The sequence below is a fragment of the Labrus mixtus genome, chromosome 22 (genome assembly GCF_963584025.1).
Source record: "Labrus mixtus chromosome 22, fLabMix1.1, whole genome shotgun sequence".
In the NCBI taxonomy this organism is placed as follows: Eukaryota; Metazoa; Chordata; class Actinopteri; order Labriformes; family Labridae; genus Labrus; species Labrus mixtus.
The window spans coordinates 3,069,374-3,089,735 of NC_083633.1; the positions used below are offsets into that span (position 1 = coordinate 3,069,374).

Sequence of the window (20,362 nt, forward strand, 5' to 3'; positions counted from 1 at the left end):
TGAGTAAATAAAACTAAAGAAATGTCGCTCCTTCGATCTCTCTTGAAAACCTGCATTCTGTGTCACCTCTCTCAGGTGTTCAGCCTGTTTTCTGATGTGACGTATTACCAGCGTAATGCAGGAGCAGCTCGTGCGCTCGGCCACTCGTCTTTTTTATGATACTCCCTGCTGAGAAGACAGTTCAAAGTGCTCCGTTTAATTAATTTTCGTTTCATTCTTGAGTTCTGTGTGTCTTTAGTGTTTCATGATTTAGTTTGTAGTTGTCTTCAGTGTTTCTTGTATTCCTGCCTCTGTGTGTTTCCGGGTGTGATTGCACTGATTGTCCTCACCTGTGTCTTGTTAGTCTCACCTGTGTCTGATTACCCTATGTCTATTTAGTCTCTGTGTTTCGTCCCCTCTGTGTCAGTTCATTGTCGTTTGTTGTTTGTCGTCAGTTTACTAGTGTCTCTTGCGCTTCCTTGTGGCTCCTTTTTTTTTTGTGTTTTGGACTTTTGATCTTTATTTTAAATAAATCATATTTGTTAGATCTGCATCTGGGTCCTCCTCTTAGTTTTTCTCAAACCTTGACAAAAACAACATATCTGTGATGTGGTTTGGCAGTCTATGTGTGTGAGAGTGTGCACGTAGCAAAGGTAAATGCCATTGTCACACTTACCTGTCCAGTAAGTACCACATCAGCAGGCTCGACAAACACAGGAGAGTCATCACCGGAGAGAAGAGTGACTTGAGCTGGATGAAAATGAGTAACAATAAAACTCATGTATTAGCATTCCATACATGATCTGCACATACAACAAAGAAAAGTCTACCTGAAACACTTCTGTATTTCTTGTCCACATGCTTTATTAGAATAGTAGCATTTATATAAATGCTTTCCTGTACTTTATTCTTCTTCTGTAACTCTGCCAAACTAATGTTAACCAAGAAACAACTTCAAGTGCTCAGAAAGTAAGTAAAGCTGAAGTGCCAAAATCGCAGTTCCTCGAGTGGCCACGTGGAGCTGGTTCCAAAAGCAAGTAAATCCCAGTTTTGATCCCGATGGCTGATTTCTCAAGTTGTGACAACTGGAAGGATACTTCATTTTCAATAACTTAATCACTATTTTTCATTTTTCAATACCAATTTAAATCCTGCTTAGTTTGGACATTGGTGTCTTAAAGCTCCTGTGAGAAGTTTTTAAACTTTTGATCAAACTGACCAAAATACATATTGATGCCTCTTTTTGAACTACAAAAGCAAAATAGACCATCAGCTAAAAGATGAACTATTTCTATATTGTAGATTGTTTTTATGCCTGTTACTGCTGCCACAGAGTAGGAGTCAGATGAGACAATCGACAACTTGTAAACAAACAGCTTGTTTTTTAGAAACATTTTCTAAGCATATATTGACAATGAGTGATACAATACTTATACAGTCTTAGAATTTATCGTTGCTTGAGCAGTGGGATTAAAGTCAAATACTTTAACCACACCACTATGGCTACTGTATCCATGATCTTGTTACTGGTTTGTTGTGTTACACGGTTTGTGTTTTGAATTCCCAGATAGTCCCACAAGTGCTCGATTGTAGACGGTTGCAGCTTGTCATGTTTTAATGTTTGGGTTATAATGCTACATTTTAATTCTTAATGATGCATTATAATGTAAACCATTAAGGATAAAACATCCAGTTTTTATAGTATCAACTATCATTTCATATCATATATCATATGAAGGCTAATTGCTGTTACTTGCAAACCACATATGAGGAACCACCAGTGTTTGTTTCTAGAGACTGCTGAGATGAAAGTGAACCTGATGCTAAAGATGAAACTTTTCTCCCATGAACACTTGTTGAACAATTGTTCTGCTCATTAAGTGAGCCATGCCAGGTTCTTGTGTTTGAAGTGTAACTGGTATTTTTCCAGTTGGTTTCATGTCAAGCTTACTCCTGTTGGTTTCTCTAATTCTAGTTCACGATTATGTTTCAATTGGAAACAGCACTATACACATCCCTTACAAGCTAGAAGCTCCTTTCCAACTATAGCTAACTTTTAAGAAATCCCTAAAAACTCACCTCTTCAACATCACCAACCACTAACCAACTCTGTTCTCATCCTCCTTCTCTTATATCATCTTTATTGTTTTCATTGTTTTGTTTTGTTGTTATTCTTTGTTAAGTGTCTTTGAGTACTTAGAAAAGCGTTATTAAAGTCTAATACATTATTATTACTTTCTTACTTTCGTCTCAGTAGGCCTACTAACTTACAGTAAAACGTTTACTGTCTTTAAAGGCACACAGGACATGAGAAAAAAATAATCCATTGAAAGTTTCTTGTCACCTGTCACAGATTTTTCAAATTAAAATATTAAATATCACTAAAATATTAGTGTCTTAATGCAATGTGAGCAGTCTGTGCCTTTAATTACCTCAAAAACTATACAGTATAATATGTTAAAGATTCTCAGGACTAGAGACATGGAGACGAGGAACAACAATTGTCTTGTCTTAACTTTTTTTCTGTCAGCCGTTATTATTGATGGTATCTTTTGCTGAAATACGCGGCCGCATTCATTCTTTTTGGGTGCTCCAAGCACCTGTACCGTAAACACCGGTATAGACACGCATCATCTTATAACTATTTTTTTTTTTTAAAGTGTAGCATATTGTATTTATTTTTCACTCATCCAGCAGGTTTTTTTGAGTAATCTTCAGCTGAATGTGGAGTGAATAGGAGGCCAATGCAAGGGGGCCAGGATTGGTTTTATGTGGTCCATGAATGTTTTGATTCCTGTTGGTAACAGTCTCAGTATTAATGTGTCTGTGTGTCACATCAGGCCATCGTCTGTAGGCCGACAGCTGCCTGTGGAGCCTCTCAGCAGGTGAAGTTAGTCCTACATTTGGCGGCTCTAAGTTTGTCCCTTTGCTCCTCCCCTCTGCTTTTGATTGGATTAGAGTCTGGCTGTGATGCACCTGAGCTGCAGCAACTTCTTCTTTGAATTGACTGTGAAATAGTCTGCAGGATTATAGTTGCTGCCAAGTACTCATGAGGCTGTTTTCAGGGTTTTAGTTATACTGTTTTCATGCACTGAGAGTGGAAATAACCCAAGAGTTAGACTGCGGTCAAGCCAGCCGCTCCTCGCTTTTACATGGTGAAGTGAGCCGCCCCTAAATTTGAAGTGCTCACGTATTCTGATCTTTATGGTAAATGCTCCGGACTCCAGAGCGAGCAGGAGTAACAGACAGAGAGAGCGATGACGTGAAGTGCTAAATGCCTAGGTCTTACCATAAAACTGGCTATGAGATACACGTGTATGAAACGGCTTCCGTTTTTCAAAATAAGATGTTCACAATTTTAAAAAAAACCAATCAGTTTTCTTGGAGAAAACAATAATTATATATATTTTCTTCCATAAGTACACCATGATTCTGATATGGTTGGACAAAGTACTTCTTAGACTACATGCACAGGTACTATGAAGTACTTTTACTGTGTACTTTTTGAGAAATCCACTGTCAAAGTTCTTTATAAATCACTATAATGAGTATTTTTTTCTGAATTTGATATCTTGTAAAAACAGGTCTGTCCGGCAGCCTTCCCCGCCATCTGATCCAACTCACCACCAGGTGGTGATCAGTTGACAGCTCTGCTCCTCTCTTTACCCGAGTGTCCAAAACATGCGGCCGCAGATCTGACGAAACAACTACAAGTCGATCATCGATCTTTGGCTTATGAACGAACTTATGAACATCCCTATACATGGTGTTTGTTATAGTCAATCCATGACTAGCACAGAATTCCAACAACAAAACACCAGTCGGGTTCAGATCGGGCAGGCCGTTCCTCCCAATCACTTTTCTTTTGCAATGAAATATGCAAATACTTATGTTTTTGCCTACACTTATCCCTGCGATATGATTGGCTGTTAGTTGTCTTCTTCTTGATCTTCAAAATGTCTAGTTGCAACTTCAGTTTAAGGCTCCCCTTTCCTAGCTTTTGGCTGGTGTAATTACAGGTTTTTACTTTTACTGAACATTTGTTATTTTTCCATTACATCACGATAATTAGTCTAGTCTAGCTGCTGTTTCTTGAGCATCCGTACTATCTGTACAAAAGTTTGCCAAAGCCACAGCAAACATTTGTATTGTTAGCAGCAGGGTGCCACGAGCATTGGCGTACTGTATTTGTCCTAAGAAAAGTAATTTCTCTATTTTGTCAATTATCTATGGGCTCTAGCCTTGAAAATTTGTCTCCAGAGATTTTGAGATGCAGATGGAAATTTAAACCGCCCCTGCTCTGGATGTCCGGCTCCTCAAACTTAGCTGCCCGTCTCGGCTACAACAGACATCTCTGACATTGTAACAGCTGGTCCTCTTTGTGATATGTTGTAATGAAAGACACCAGCTCATATCGACAAGGGGAACTAGTTAAATATGATGAGGTCAAAGGCCACTTATTAGCCTACTTGCTAGCAGGGTTGTAACCAGAATTACCCTTGGTGTAAAAACTGTGAACGAGTCTTCACAGTCCAACATATTTGATTAGATTTTTTTTATTTCAAACATGTAACAAAAGACAAAAGGTGAACAGAAAATAAATCATAGGCTAACTAAAAACAGTGGAAAGTATAATAAATAAAAATAAAAAAAATGTCGGACACTGTGCTATTTAATGAACAAACATAATATCAAGGAAATTATCACATCGACTAAAATATTAGCTCTAAGGCTTTGGATGTAGCCCAGATAGACTTTGTATAAATGTTTATACTGTCACTGACTAACAAACACAAACATAAACCTCTCCCATCCGTTAACAAAACAATGCGGTCATTGTCATTGTCTGCAGTCAGCCTGAAAAGTCAGAGAAAGTAGTTTACTTTATGTTCATGTGTTATTTACATACCCATCTTAACGAGTGACGGGAAGAGACAGATGGATCTCTTCTCAAAACCTGAGAACATTTACATTAATACCTTTGTCATTGTGAAAATAGTTTCCTCCTGATTAATTTGTTTCCCTTTATGTAAAATGTTAACTGAGGAAGCAACGGTCAGCTTTGAGCAGGAGCTGTATCTGGTATAGATATCCTGTATCCACGGGTCGGCAAGTAAGTTTGGCCTCTGGTCACATTTTTTCTAAGCAACTAGATAACAAAAGAGCAGGTAAAAGACCTTACTCTTTGATATACTATCATTATTATGTTTTGGCCATTTATGCTTTAACCAACCGGAGGCTTATTATAACATTTTTTTGACTTGTGAATGCCCCTCCTGACTTACTTGTAGCATTATTATTGTTTAACTGCCCAAAAGCACGCACACACACACACACACACATTTTTTTTGTTTTATTGTAGAGGTAGATACAAATTATTCTCCGAAAAAATCTTTATTATTTTGAATCAAGGTGCATGAAGGAGGATGGAAGATAAAAAGTAAGCCTCAATGACACCTTATGTACACAAGTTGGTGCTGTGTAGTTCCACAGCGTGGGGGATAGAGGTGAGATCTGCTGCTTGGTCTGTTGTTTACAAAATGAAAACTCTGCACAAGCTTTCGTTTATGTGAGAAACTAGTTTTTAAATGTCTGAGCAGAGAAAATGTGTTATTTCTGACCGAGCACTTTGAGAAACCAGATAATGATTTTTATCGTAGCTTCCTATAGATAGATAGATAGATAGATAGGCAAAATGAAAACTCTGCGCAAGCTTTAGTTTTTATGAGAAACTAGTTGTTTTAAATGTGTTAATCCGTCATGAGCCCAAAGCATGTTGTTCACTCTTTCTCTCTCTTACTGATCTCCATCTCATCAACATGTCGCGACATCTCCTCTCCACACACACATCTCAGCTGATGACCGGGACAAGCACTCATCCAGAACAGAGGACAAAGTGCTTTTGATTGATTCCCTCTCTCTCTCCCTCTCTCTCACACACACACACACACACACACACACACACACACACACACACACACACACACACACACACACACACACTACAAATCCCATCATGAAACTGCAGCCATTGAAACAACAAGGAGGAACAACAACACATCATGTGGATGGTTTTTGTCTACAAGTGTCTCGGATTTCTTGAAGGTAATTATCATGTTGCCTGTGAATTAATTTACAGAGATTTCATGGATTGAATCAAACCATGGTTATAAGGAGTTATGGAAGACATTCTTCATACTTGTTGCTTAGAAGGTTGTAGTTGAAACTGTAGTGTATCTAGCTTTTCAATTATCTGCAAGCTTGTTTTACACAGTCACTTTAAGCAACTTTAATAGTCTGATAAAACTTAGTGCTAATCAGAAAGTGACCTATTCTGCGCTTATAAATGATGCTTATATTGTGTTGTTTTGTTTGTGTATTCTGTATTGATCCTTGGGTCCCTTAAAAGGGGCAAAACAATCTCCCATATCATGAAATGGTCTTAATTTATATCTATGGTACACAATACTGCCTTTTTGATTACTTTAATGACTTGAATTGCAATACAAAGTCTGTAAATGCATCTTTGGGTAACTTGAACTTTATTTGTTAATTTAAGGACCTTAAAATTCCATCGTGGGGTGGATGAGCGGTAAAGGAGACAGTGACAGCGGAACGAGCACCACAAGGATCAGCTTCCTCGCCCTCCACAGCTTCTTGATCAGATCCATCCTGGCTGCGGCCTCTAGCCTCATGGGGGACCCGGAGCTCTGGGTCGGATCGGTCACTACTCAGCAGAACCGGTTGTGAAAGTCACAAACCGGCTGACGGGGAAAGTCTCTGAGAGCCAGCGAGCGCTGAGGGCTGGAGGAAGGTCTCCTGGGAGCGCGTAAAGTTCTGTTTCGGCTGTGCGCTTTAACGCACAGAAGGTGGACGGTGACCGGATCTGAGTGCGTCTCTTAGAGAGGTGAGTCAACTCGGCTGAAGTTGCTTCTCAGAACCTGAGTTTAACTTCCCCCTCGTGTAACCTTCGTGCCATGCACTTCAGATGAAGCCCCTCTGCTCCTGCTCTTTGTGTGTCTGATGCTGTTCGGAGCATCAGGTAATTTATTAGCCTTGTTAGGTATGCTAATGAACCACGACTTTGCCCCACCCTCTGCTTGTGAGTCGGTTATGGGATATAACTGTGTGCCTGTCGTCGCCTGTGCACAGTGCACACCTGACTGGAGTGTACTGTGGTCAAGTGAGCCGTCATTTGCAAAAAGTAGTCCATGGGTCTACTTTTTTCTTTGTTGATGTTATGACCAGCCTAGGGGAAACCAGCTGTAACATAAAAGTGACCCTCTCCTTCCTCACTCCCAATGATTAAACACCAAACAACGAATTTGCAGTTCACAATGTGCTAATTATTTAGCAAAAGGGTGCGAAACACTTGGGGGTCTAAGACCCACTTGAAACACCCTGAAAGCCTCAACAGCAAAGTGTTGGGGGGTCTCTGTGAAAAAAAAATCACTTCCAATTGACTTCATACTCTGCATTGGACCAGAGAGAGATAGAGAGAGAAAAAGAGAGAGATGCCTAGGTCTTACCATAAAACTGACTATGAGATACATGTGTATGAAACGGGAGTAAACAGAATACTGTACAGGGAATAGCTTCGGAGGTCAGGGAAGTTAGTGTGAGAATAATTCTGCGAGTCTGCGGTAACTTCCGTTTTTCAAAATAAGGTGTTCACAATTTTAAAAAACAAAACAGTTTTCTTGGAGAAAACAATAATTATATATATTTTCTTCCATAAGTACACCATGATTCTGAGATGGTTGGACAAAGTCCTTCTTAGACTACATGCACAGGTACTATGAAGTACTTTTACTGTGTACTTTATGAGAAATCCACTGTCAAAGTTCCTTATAAATCACTATAATGAGTATTTTTTCTGACTTTGACGTCTTGTAAATACTTTTTCTTCCATAAGTACACTATGATTCTGATATGGTTGGACTTAGAACTTCTTAGACTACATGCACAGGTACTATGAAATACTTTTACTGTGTGCTTTTTGAGAAATCCACTGTCAAGCTCCCTTACACAGCACAGCTCTCTGCAGTGTTTTGAATGTGACAGTACCAATTTGATACGGTCTGTCACAGCTACATGTTGCATTTTTAATATTTTGCAATAAACACACATACAAGCATTTTTCAAATATTAATAATCTTTCACGAATAAAAAATTACTATTGACATTTTTTTACATTTATTATAAACATTAACATTTTCGTAGAACATACATATGAATTTACAAAGACTATGAACAACAACAACTATATTCATCTGTCTTTTTTCTTCAAATTTGAACCAATACAAATATTAACAAAGATTTAAACAAACAAAAAATACAGCCATCAAATTAAAAATACGAGATACGTTTTGTCCAGCGCGCTCACGTGTCTTTATTTGGTAAGACCACATGACATTTTTAAGTGTTTTATTTTCTGCCCTAACTGCAAAGAGCACAATCCCAATTGTTCACCCTTGCATGTTGGAGTTGTTGTTCATCCATGGCTAGGCATTGCTCATGGTACCATCTTTGGCATGTGTCACACTGTTTCTGTAAAATAAAATGTGCAAACCTTTATGAACTTGTCAGGAATAGAGAATCTTGTGGAATAGAGAAACATTTCTATAGGCAGTGTAATCTATACACATAATCATCTTCTATTTAGGTTTGTACGTGAGAATTTGTGTCCACTGCATTACTCTTGGCAAAAGTTTGGAGTAAAATCCAACTCCTTATAATAATAATAATAATAATTGTATTATCTACTCAACAACTGAGCTCCTATCTCCCATGAGAAGACTTAATTCTAATATCATTATTGAGCATATGCATTTATTTTTTAATTTGTGGGGGGAATGATGAAGAAGAGGTTGGTTTTTGAAAGAGTACAATCTCTGGTAACACATGACAGCTTCTTTTTCTTGATTTTGTAAAAATCCTTGTAATTTCAAGCATTCTTTTTTCCATATGTGCCATAAACTTGCTTACTTTCTATATCTTTGAATTATTTAAAAATATTTTGTTAAAGTATCAAGGGGTTGAGGCTGGACTGAATTTCATTGTGTAGTGATCTGCAATGACAATAAAGGATCCATCCATCTATAACTAACAAAGACTTTGGCCCTCCAAATCCTTCATAAATACTGAACGAGAGGTCTCGTCCTTAACTATTCGAAATAAATTATTTTAGAATAGCAGCACATAGCATGTGTTTGACTCTTGAGCATGTGTATTCTAAAAGGTTTGATTTTTTTATGACGTTGCTTATGTTTATGATACGTTACAGGAAGATACTGGATTTCTGCTATATTTACAGTATGTGTAAAATGTCGCACATTCAGCCTTTGAGACCAGATTTTAATTTAGGAACATCTCTGTATAGAAGTGCTGCCGGTTTGTGTCAAAAGTACAGTTGAGCTCAATACATGACAGTAATGTGAAGGCTGAAACTGATTTGATGCGTTACATTAACGCTCACTGGACTTATATATTTTCTGTTTACATTGCACTCTGTTTAAGACTGCAAATCATGCACATATCTGCACAACTGCAAAGCTCCTCAACATCAAAGTCAGAAAAAAAGACTCATGATAGTGATTTATGAGGAACTTTGGATTTCTCAAAAAGTACTCAGTAGAAGTACTTCATAGTACCTGTTGCAGATCCCACTTCCCCTTTAAGCCTAGTCTTAACCAATCAGGCCACACCTGAGCAATTAAGAGGCCTGCAGCAGGCCATGCCATCCTTTTGTTTGCTTCACACTGCTGAGCTGCATGACAGGCTGACAACTCTATTGTGACTCTGATAGATGCATTATTTGAGTGAGTACTTGATGTGTAAATATATGATTTTGTGCATTTATGAGATTGTTTAGTTACTACGTAATTTGATTTACTGGTGTGGCCCTGATTATTGTTTTCCTTTTTCTTTAAGAGTTAAATCATCTGACTACGATGCTTGTCACAAGTGGAATCAAGTTGTTGAGAAATAAAGCATGAAGAAACTCTCCTCTGGTCCCTGCACTTTAATTGGTGTACCACTGCAGAAGCTCTATTTGTGAACTGGTTTTACATACACTTTCTACAGTAGCTGTGCATGTAGTCTAAGAAGTACTAAGTACAACCATATCAGAATCACTGTGTACTTATGGAAGAACTTGTTTTTTTTTTAATTGTGAACACCTTATTTTGAAAAACGGAAGTTACCGCAGACTCGCAGTATTATTCTCAAACTAATTTCACCGACCTCCGGAGCTATTCCCTGAACAGTATTTAGTTTACTCCCGTTTCATACACGTGTATCTCATAGCCAGTTTTATGGTAAGACTTCTGCATTTATCACTTTTGCCTGGAAAAGGAGATTAATAACGGGTCAAAATCGCTCTCTCTGCTCACTCTGGAGTCCGGAGCATTTAACGTAAAGATCAGAATACGTGAGCACTTCAAATTTAGGGGCGGCTCACTTCACCATGTAAAAGCGAGGAGCAACTGGCTTGATCGCAGTGTCTTGGGGGGTCTGAGACCCACTTGAAACACCCTGAAAGCCTCAACAGCAAAGTGTTGGGGGGTCTCTGGAGAAAAAAAAAATGCACCTCCAGTTGACTTCATACTCTGCATTGGACCAGAGAGAGATATCCGCTGTTAGGTCTTTGAATGCAAAGCACAAAACTACAAACGATGTATTTTGTGGTTTTGTGCAGCTGAAAAAAAAAATCATGTCTCCACTACATGATCATGTGTCAGAAATTAATCAAATTCTGTATTATATTGTAGAAAACCCTTCAAAAGATAGACTCTTCAACTAATGATTTTTATCTGCTTTATTGTAAAGCTCACACATAATTCAAAACCACCGTAAGAGATTATTGTCCGGTGGGGGGCTGCAAAACTTTAACATTCACCTTTTGCTGTAACTTTTTTGTTGTTTACCATCTTTTAATACATACATCACGTTCATTTCTGAAGTTAAGTTACCTAAACAACATTCAAAACCGGAAGTTGCTTAAAAATAAAAGTCTGTTTTTTTTTTTTTTACCAGAAAGGAAGCAAGGTAACCTTAGCATGACATGTTCTAAAATACAAAATAAAAGCATGAGAAATTACCGTTTCTTGAGCAAGTCTCAGATTTATTTTACCTTAACTACATTACTTAAACATATTGTTATCTAACTAATATGCAAACAAACCAAAATAATGTCAAACCAAAAACTGAGTTACATATCAGTTATACATAGACTAGTTGTATAAAAAAAAATCAGAGTTGGAATAGTGCAAAAACCCTACAGCTCTCCAGTCCACATGTTTATAGAAGTATTCAAAGGAATGCATTCATGTGTGAACATGTGTCTGATGAACACTTGAAGCGTTAATAAAAAGATTGGATCATAATTGTTTTGCAGAAAACATTAGCAACCATCCGGGTTTCTCCAATCAGGGCTGGGCACCTGAAACACAGCACAAAGACAGACGCACAAACGAAACACCGAACACAAAGCAGACCAACATAATAACACTTATATACAATTATGACTCATAGTCATAACCGTTGACAATCTCCCAGATGAAGCTTGAGCACCCCCTGTCTGTGCAGCTGCATCAGGAGCCCAAACTCCTTGGGCATGGCGTGGACCCTTGTAGCTTTTCTGTCATCATAGTAGTGGTGCGTCAGGTCGTAGAGTCCATAAGGGTGATTATTGAAGGGCCAAAACCCATACAGATGCACATTTTCACAGACCTCCAAAGCTATGCTAGTCATAATTAGCCCGGTGCTTATCAACGCTGATCCCAAGCCTTGTACACTCCAGAAGGCACCCAGTCTTATCTGGTACTCAGGGTTAAGGAAGACGGGCCTCATGGGGCTTCCAAAGTCCTCAACACTGTAGATGGCCTGCAGACATACAGGAGTGTTTCGGCGAGAGAAGGGAAAGAGTAGCAAGGAGTTGCCGTAAATATGCAGACTTTCCACAAACGGACGACGACGCTTCATCAGAGACTCATACCTGGAGACACAACAGCAGATATAAATCAACAAGACAATAGAACTCTGTAATGACAGAGAAGTGAAATCCAGCCTCTTGCTCACTTCTCCCTGAGGATGCTTGGGTTCGCTGTCACAAGGTCCGTTTTGACACCGACATGCTTCTCATAACCATTTCCCAAAGGAGGAAGGTTGCACCTGAAGAAGCAAGAAAAAAAAGTCAGAGATCTTTTTTGTGGAATCTCAACATAAATGATTTTTGACACTGTGAGTTGACATTGTCACCACAATGGACACCTTTCTCACCTCATGACAAACTGAGCTGAATCAATTCTCTCTCCACAGCTGCTGTCAGTCAGGATTCCTCCGTTCCCAACAACAGAACACGTGTCCCATGTTTTATTTGAGAAAGGATGCTCCTGGAATTGTAATCAATGGTTATGTATTACCACATAATGATAATTATACTGATGATATAATACAGTAGATCAAATTTACTGCTGGATCTCATTTGCAAATGTTTCCCTCTTGGAAATGCCCTGCAGCAGACACCCCTAAAAGAGGTTGCCAGCTGAAATATGAGTGCCCCTGGAAGTCTTCAGGTTTTAATTTCCAACATCTACTTGGGCTTCACACTTGTTTTTAATGGATAAATTCAGCAGTATATCACTTTGTTGTGAAGTATACTGGCAGCTTTAAACTTGCTGATGACACAGTTGTTAATTTGTGTACATACATGCTGTAAGCGGTTGGGGGAACATTTCCTGAGATTTGGATTGAAAAGAGTTCCTCACTTCCAATTTATTTGTGGAAAGAGTTGAGTTTCAAATACCTCATACGTTTACACTTAATTTAAAAATACGTTGGTTTATTATTTCGTATAAGAAAATCAGATGGGCTCATGTGGATTAATAGTTCAACCTTGTTGTCAATCTGTTTCCAGTTGCAGCATAACAAAGTACACATTTTGTTTGTGTATCCAGAGCCATGCATGCGCTGAAGAGAGTAAGAAAGCTTAAGTTAAGAGCTGCTAAGTGTCACTTCCTCCAGCTGCAGCACAGTTAGCCACGCAGCTAGCTGGCTATGCCCAATGTCTGGCTCAAAGGACAGGGATTGTATTAGCAAAGGAGCTCTGTGAACCCTCCAGCTAGCTCGAGGCATCCTGCGTCTACCAACATATTACTTGTGTAAATACACATGTGAAGTGTATGCTAAGTTGTTTTTTGTATTTATTTCATGTTTCATTTAATTAATGTGTAATCTTTTAGTCAGACATTACAGGAACAATCACAATGCCAAACAAGTAGCAGATATTGTGGATGTGTTGATTATATTCATGAGTACCAAACAAAATACCTTTGTAAAGGTGTTAAAAACCTCCGGAGACACCTGGAGGCTGCTCTTTCCCCAATCATAAACGAGCTTTGATCCCACTGGAGTGTTGGCCTGGGTAAGGATGGCATTGTCAAAACCACTGCAGTTGCTGCTCAGCTGAGATCTGGGGAACCACAAGGACTTTGTTAAACCATGTACAAGTGACTCTGATGTTTTGATGCTCCCTCAAATGTTTATTTAGTTTTTTTGTTTTTTTTAAAGAGCAAATAAACATTAAGGGCAGTCATATGTGTTCCAGGCAAAGTCCTCTCTGTTTCATCAACACACACATGATTTTAATGTGTGTTATATTTAGACCAAGTGTTTAACATTTACAGAGAAGTTCCTCAACTTCACTCCACATGTATTTCCACTTCTCTTTCCCACTTCTTCAGCTGTTCTTCTTTCTATCCATCTAAAGAGGAAACTATTCTGATCCTGCACAGATTCTGATTTTGTTCAAACATTCAATGTTTACAGTTTAAGGTCATGAATCACATTCATTTTTCGAGGACAGACTTAATATGTGACAATCAGACGAGGGCACTCTGACTCATCTTTTCTGAGCTTGTCCTCGAGTAAAACATGCAAAGAGTAAAGTCTTTTTTTAGCCATTCAAATTATTGGGTTGTATCTTAACCTTGATTGTGTGATTGATATTTCTGTCTTCTCTTATCTCTTTACTTACCCAGCTAGTAAAGTTACACAAAAGCCCAAAGAGGGATTTTAGAAGACTGTACATCTCCCCCTCCCCTCTTTCTTATAAAAAGTGACTAACTCTCATTCTGTGGAGGAATCTTTGATGATCCTTATTTGACCCATTGTGTATATTGTGGGCTCCTATCACAATGTAAATGGAGTCAGCTGTAACCAAGTTGTGTTTGTTGATCTGCACAGGCAGACTCAGGTTTTCTGAGGGGCATGGATAAAAATACCTTTTTTCATTTTTTTTTTTAAAGTCACCAGCTGCATGCTGTTGGGCACCAAAACCCAAAAGTTGTGTTGCATTTTTTTGGAACAGGCACAAACACTGGTAATAGTTCTATAATGTAATTCATGTTTCATTCTGTTTAACCTTTTAATCACACTTGGCCATCTTATTAGGCACTATGTTGGGTTTTATTACCCTTTTGACCTCCTTTACCACCCAGCGTCATGGAACTTAAAAGTACGTAATTCTTACCTTCTTTTATTTTTTCCCCTTAAAGTTCAAAACCAAGACAACCTTTTTGTTTTACCTGAATTTTTTTAAATTGTCCTCCTGCTTCTTCCAGGCTTGGGAGTAATTCTGCATTACTTTTATGATTGTATTACTGTGAAAAAACAAAAACATTCAAACTAAGATACACATACACAACCAGGTGAGTAATCCCTTCATCTGATGGCAGTCATGAAGCAGTGACGGTGTTTGCACACTCACTTGCATTCTTTGCAGAGGTTAAAGGTCTTGGAGGCTCTTTTCCTCTGAGGGGCTGGTAAGTGCTGGTCCATATCACTGTGGAACAAACAAAAGAAAAAGAAGGACAGATGTGTTGATTCAGAAGCAAGGCACACATAGATAATGTAAACATGCGTAACACCACATTCTGGACCCTGCATATAGACTATGAACCACTCCCCACATTTACAGTTATGAATAGTTACTTTGTGGACAGACCCTCCTCAAAAAGACAGCCAACACAAAGAAAATCACCCCTAAATCCAAAAGCTCACATAGGCCAACATGTTAGCTTTATAATTACTTTTCATCACTTGAGAACAAAAACTCCCATTTTGAGTGTGCTGTGTTCTTTGTTCAAAACATACAGAAGACATGAATCAGCATTTAACAAGTAAAAGATTTGATGCCATTCTGTAGAAATTTCAAACTCCAACTAATGCTAAAGCCAATGGAGTAAACATCATGAATTCAGTGTTCAGTAGCTGTCAACTTCATACACCATGAATGAACAACCAGTCTACAAACTCTTGAGCAGAGATTTTTGCTACGTAGCTACATGTCATCTGCAAAAATCTGTGGTCTGCGGTGTTACTTTTGCAGCTATCATCATCTTCTGTTCCTGTTTTCAACTTACTAAGAAACTGATTTGGTCAGTGGTGATTCTAAAGCCTGTTGGGGCCCTCCAACCAGAGTTCATCACCATCATGTCTGCCAGCCGACGCTTACTCCTCTTCCTTTCTCTCCTATAGACGGCTAACTCTTCTTAATTTTTCTTCAGTGACTTTCATTGAAAAACTTTGGTTTTCTCAGCAATAGAGTGAGTGCTTTCAGATGGGGCACCCAAAGGGAGGTTTCCTACTGTCATTGCAAAATTTGCACATTTTGAGCCACTGCTTTGGTTGAAGTTTGTGAGCCCTCTGGGGCCCCCTACTGGTCTGGGGTCCTGAGCAGTTGCCTGCCTTGCCTGTTGACAAGCAGTGCCTCTGGTTTTGGTCGACTGACTACAAAATCCACGGCCATATGAACGATTGTGATTGATTGATAAATACCCTGTAATGTAATTGGGGAAATTGCAGCTGTTAAGCTCCTCTTGCATCACGTCCAATGAGTGGCATTACCATGGCATCATTATAACACAGAAAAATAAAGTGTATGGGCTATTCTGTAGCTGTGCAAAGTTTTTGTTTTTGCAATGTAGGCCTACTTGATCAAGTGATATTTCAGCAGCTTCATTTGACAATCTTCTTTCCTCTTACCTCCACTGTTTAAGAACACAGACACACGTGGTGCCTAATAAGATATCCTATACGCATATGAATGAAGCCGAGAAAAAGAAAAGATTAACACATCTACAAAGGCTACGTGCATTTTAGCAGTATGAACGGCTAAAGGGTGCAGAAAGAAGTAAAACAACATATCTGTGATGTGGTTTGGCAGTCTATGTGTGTGAGAGTGTGCACGTAGCAAAGGTAAATGCCATTGTCACACTTACCTGTCCAGTAAGTACCACATCAGCAGGCTCGACAAACACAGGAGAGTCATCACCGGAGAGAAGAGTGACTTGAGCTGGATGAAAATGAATAACAATAAAACTCATTTATTAGCATTCCATACATGATCTGCACATACAACAAAGAAAAGTCTACTTGAAACACTTCAGTATTTCTTGTCCACATGCTTTATTAGAATAATAGCGTTTATATAAATGCTTTCCTGTACTTTATTCTTCTTCTGTAACTCTGCCAAACTAATGTTAACCAAGAAACAACTTCAAGTGCTCAGAAAGTAAGTAAAGCTGAAGTGCCAAAATCGCAGTTCCTCGAGTGGCCACTTGGAGCTGGTTCCCAGAGCAAGTAAATCCCAGTTTTGATCCCAATGGCTGATTTCTCAAGTTGTGACAACTGGAAGGATACTTCATTTTCAATAACTTACTCATTATTTTTCATTTTTCAATACCAATTTAAATCCTGCTTAATTTGGACATTGGTGTCTTAAAGCTCCTGTGAGAAGTTTTTAAACGTTTGATCAAACTGACCAAAATACATATTGATGCCTCTATTTGACCTACAAAAGCAAAATAGACCATCAGCTAAAAGATTAACTCTTTCTATATCGTAAATTGTTTTCATGCCTGTTACTGCTGCCACAGGGTAGGAGTCAGATGAGACAATCGACAGCTTGTAAACAAACAGCCTGTTTTTATAAACATTTTCTCAGCATATATTGAAAATGAGTGATACAATACTTATACAGTCTTCAAAAACACTCCAGTCAGTGCCATCAAAGCAGGCCTGTAACTCCTGTTTTGACTCCTCTGTCCATTTCCTTACAGTCCTTACTACAGGCTTAGCAGTTTTTAACTTCTGCCTGTAGGTCAGCATGAGGTGAATTAGGCAGTGATCAGAGAGTCCCAAAGCTGCACGGGGAACATAGTGATATGAGTCCTTTATTACTGTGTAGCAGTGGTTCAGTGTGTTAGGTCCTCTGGTGGGACACTTCATGTGCTGTCTGTATTTAGGAAGTTCGTGTTGAATTGCTGTTACTTGCAAACCTGATAAGAAGGTGAACCTGATGCTAAAGATGAAACTAATTTTCTCCCATGAACACTTGAACATTCATATAATTTTTATGACATTGAATGTCACTGAGTTGGCACTTGTCAGTGCTTCGGGTCCTAATAATTTACAAGCTACAAAAAGAGTTGATTCTTACCTTCATGTTCCAGGTAAAAAGCTAGTCCTTTGATTATGGATCCAGTCAATGTTTATCTCTTGCCTGCTTCTCTTTCACTGACACTGTCGTCTTTCACTGTAAGATATCGCTGCAGTGTCACCACACAGTAAAAACAAACAAACAAAAAAAAGTCTGAGTGTATCCTCACTTCTGCCAAATTTCAAGATTTACCTGAGCAAGCAGACAGGAGGCTAAAATATAAAGAAATTAAATAAACTTTTGATCAAACTGACCAAAATACATATTGATGCCTCTTTTTGAACTACAAAAGCAAAAAAGACCATCAGCTAAAAGATGAACTATTTCTATATTGTAGATTGTTTTTATGCCTGTAACTGCTGCCACAGGGTAGGAGTCAGATGAGACAATCGACAGCTTGTAAACAAACAGCCCGTTTTAAGAAACATTTTCTAAGCATATATTGACAATAAGTGATACAATACTTATACAGTCTTAGAATTTATCATCGCTTGAGCAGTGGGATTAAAGTCAAATACTTTAACCACACCACTATGGCTACTGTATCCATGATCTTGTTACTGGTTTGTCGTGTAACACGGTTTGTGTTTTGAATTCCCAGATAGTCCCACAAGTGCTCGATTGTAGACGGTTGCAGCTTGTCATGTTTTAATGTTTGGGCTATAATGCTACATTTTAATTCACAATGATGAATTATAATGTAAACCATTCAGGATAAAACATCCAGTTTTATAGTATCAACTATAAAGGCCCTGACACACAAAGCAGACGGCCAAAAACTGGTGGCGACAAGGCCGTCTGTGGTGTCGGCTTCGCATTTTGTCTTTTGCCAACGACCACGTATGTTCTGCACATGCGTGAGAGGCAATAACTCTCCATGCCAGCAGGTGGCGGTAGTCTGTAATCGTCCTTCCAAAAGGGTGAAGCCGGAAAAGGACGAGGAAGAAAGTGGATAAATAAAACGTTGTTTTGACACGCGAAGACAATTCTCTCTCCGCTGTCGCTCAACACTCGTAATATAGGTACTTCTAATGGAGAATAATGTCTGATTAAAAGTTGAAAATGGCGCTGGCATTGTTAGCCCTTGGTCTTTTATTAGTGGAACTAGAATAGAAGAGGCACTTCCGTATTTCTTCTTGTGCACTGGCTCTCCTGTTTCGTTTAGCTGAACAGCCAATCGGAGAGATTCCTACACCCAACTGCTCCGGCGACGGGTCCTCCGATTCAACATGTAGGGTCGGCCAAAAAAAGGCCAACTGGGGCCGACTGGTAGCGACGGAGCTGGACACACTGCAAAAACTAGGGGGGCGACCGCTCACAGACGGCCGACAGTCTCCTTGGTGTGTCAGGGTCTTAAAGGCCACTAATAAAAGATGAAGGGCTGAGAACGCCAGCGCCATTTTCAACTTTTTATCAGACATTATTCTCCATTAGAAGTACCTATATTACGAGTGTTGAGTGACAGCGGTGAGAGAATTGTCTTCTCGTGGCAAAACAACAGTTTATTTGTCCACGTTCTTCCTCGTCCTTTTCCAGTTTCCCCTTTTTGGAATGACAATTACAGACTACCGGCGCCTGCTGGCATGGAGAGCTATTTCCTCTCACGCATGTGCAGAACGTACGTGGTGGTTGGCCGTTGGCTGCCGTCTTTGCAGTGTGTTCTAATGCAACTGTTTGGCCAAGACAAGAGGCATCGCCCGCCAACGCCACAGGCAGCCTTCGTCACCACCAGTTCTTGGCCGTCTGCTTGGTGTGTCAGGGCCTTAAGAGAATCAGAATCAGCTTTATTGGCCAGGTATGCTTAAACACACAAATAATTTTACTTTGGTAAACTGTGCTCTCTTTGTACAAAGGTATAATATTAAATATCTTCAGCCAGTCTATTGCTACCGGCAGGGTGCGGGGTGGGTCTCCTGTAGCTTGTTACTTCTCGCAGGCCTTTCCAGACTTCTGAAGGGTCGTTAGCTGAGAAGCTTTGTTTTAACTTCTCAGTGTAGCTCCTCTTAGCTACTCAGATCGCCTTCGTCAGTTTGTTTCTGGCCTGCTTGAACAGGTCCCGGTCCCCACTCCTGTAGGCCTCCTCCTTGGCCTGACGCAGCTTCCTTAGATGAGGTGTAAACCAGGGTTGTTGTTGTTGTTTGTACAGAAGGTCTTGGTCTACACACACATGTCCTCACAGAAGCTGATCTATGATGTCACAGTGTCAGTGAGTTCATTGAGATCTGCTGATGCAGCTTCAAAAACACTCCAATCAGTGCAGTCAAAGCAGGCCTGTAACTCCTGTTTTGACTCCTCTGTCCATTTCCTTACAGTCCTTACTACAGGCTTAGCAGTTTTTAACTTCTGCCTGTAGGTCAGCATGAGGTGAATTAGGCAGTGATCAGAGAGTCCCAAAGCTGCACGGGGAACATAGCGATATGAGTCCTTTATTACTGTGTAGCAGTGGTCCAGTGTGTTAGGTCCTCTGGTGGGACACTTCATGTGCTGTCTGTATTTAGGAAGTTCGTGTTCGTGTTGAATTGCTGTTACTTGCAAACCTGATAAGAAGGTGAACCTGATGCTAAAGATGAAACAAATTTTCTCCCATGAACACTTGAACATTCATATAATTTTTATGACATTGAAAACATATATATAATAAAAACCGCAAGCGGTGATGAAGGGCCCTCGCACTTCGTGCATGTCGGGGTGTGTCGCGACCGCAAGGAGGCAGCAGTAGCGAGGTGGCGCCAAGGAGGAGGCCAGCAGATCGATTTGTGCCTGTTGTCATGGTTCCAATGTATCCATGCTGTGGATTCCATGTTTACGTGGACATGGGGACTGCATAAGCACAAAATGGGGCCTGAAACTGGCATACGCCTTTTACCACGCAAAGTCTGT

General features: G+C 39.6%; 3 protein-coding genes and 1 pseudogene across 3 annotated transcripts in view; 2 read left to right on the forward strand and 2 right to left on the reverse strand.

Annotated features, from left to right (window-relative positions):
• Nucleotides 1–20,362, forward strand: part of LOC132956306 (NXPE family member 3-like) — a 404,680-nt gene that overhangs the window by 334,014 nt on the left and 50,304 nt on the right. The gene's annotated exons all lie outside the window — the stretch shown is intronic.
• Nucleotides 1–20,362, forward strand: part of LOC132956296 (NXPE family member 3-like) — a 365,449-nt pseudogene that overhangs the window by 280,443 nt on the left and 64,644 nt on the right.
• The window catches only part of LOC132956309 (cytidine monophosphate-N-acetylneuraminic acid hydroxylase-like), a 503,487-nt gene that overhangs the window by 242,001 nt on the left and 241,124 nt on the right, over nt 1–20,362 (reverse strand). The window lies entirely within an intron of this gene.
• On the reverse strand, nt 10,784–17,594 carry LOC132956643 (alpha-2,8-sialyltransferase 8E-like). The gene is made up of 8 exons (XM_061030218.1): nt 17,483–17,594; nt 16,263–16,336; nt 14,750–14,824; nt 14,568–14,642; nt 13,312–13,453; nt 12,262–12,374; nt 12,061–12,153; nt 10,784–11,977 (listed from the first exon to the last, which is right to left on the reverse strand). The coding sequence occupies exons 1-8, from the start codon at nt 17,486–17,488 to the stop codon at nt 11,515–11,517; spliced, it is 1,041 nt and encodes a 346-aa protein (XP_060886201.1). The 5' UTR covers nt 17,489–17,594; the 3' UTR covers nt 10,784–11,514.

What these genes read in the sequence shown, in the direction of transcription:
- LOC132956643 (XM_061030218.1), bottom strand. An exon ending in ATGTGGTACTTACTGGACAG is followed by an intron (nt 14,825 to 16,262) that starts GTAAGTGTGACA and finishes TTTGTTCCACAG; the next exon opens with TGATATGGACCAGCACTTAC. An exon ending in GACAATTTAAAAAAATTCAG is followed by an intron (nt 13,454 to 14,567) that starts GTAAAACAAAAA and finishes GTGGTTCCCCAG; the next exon opens with ATCTCAGCTGAGCAGCAACT.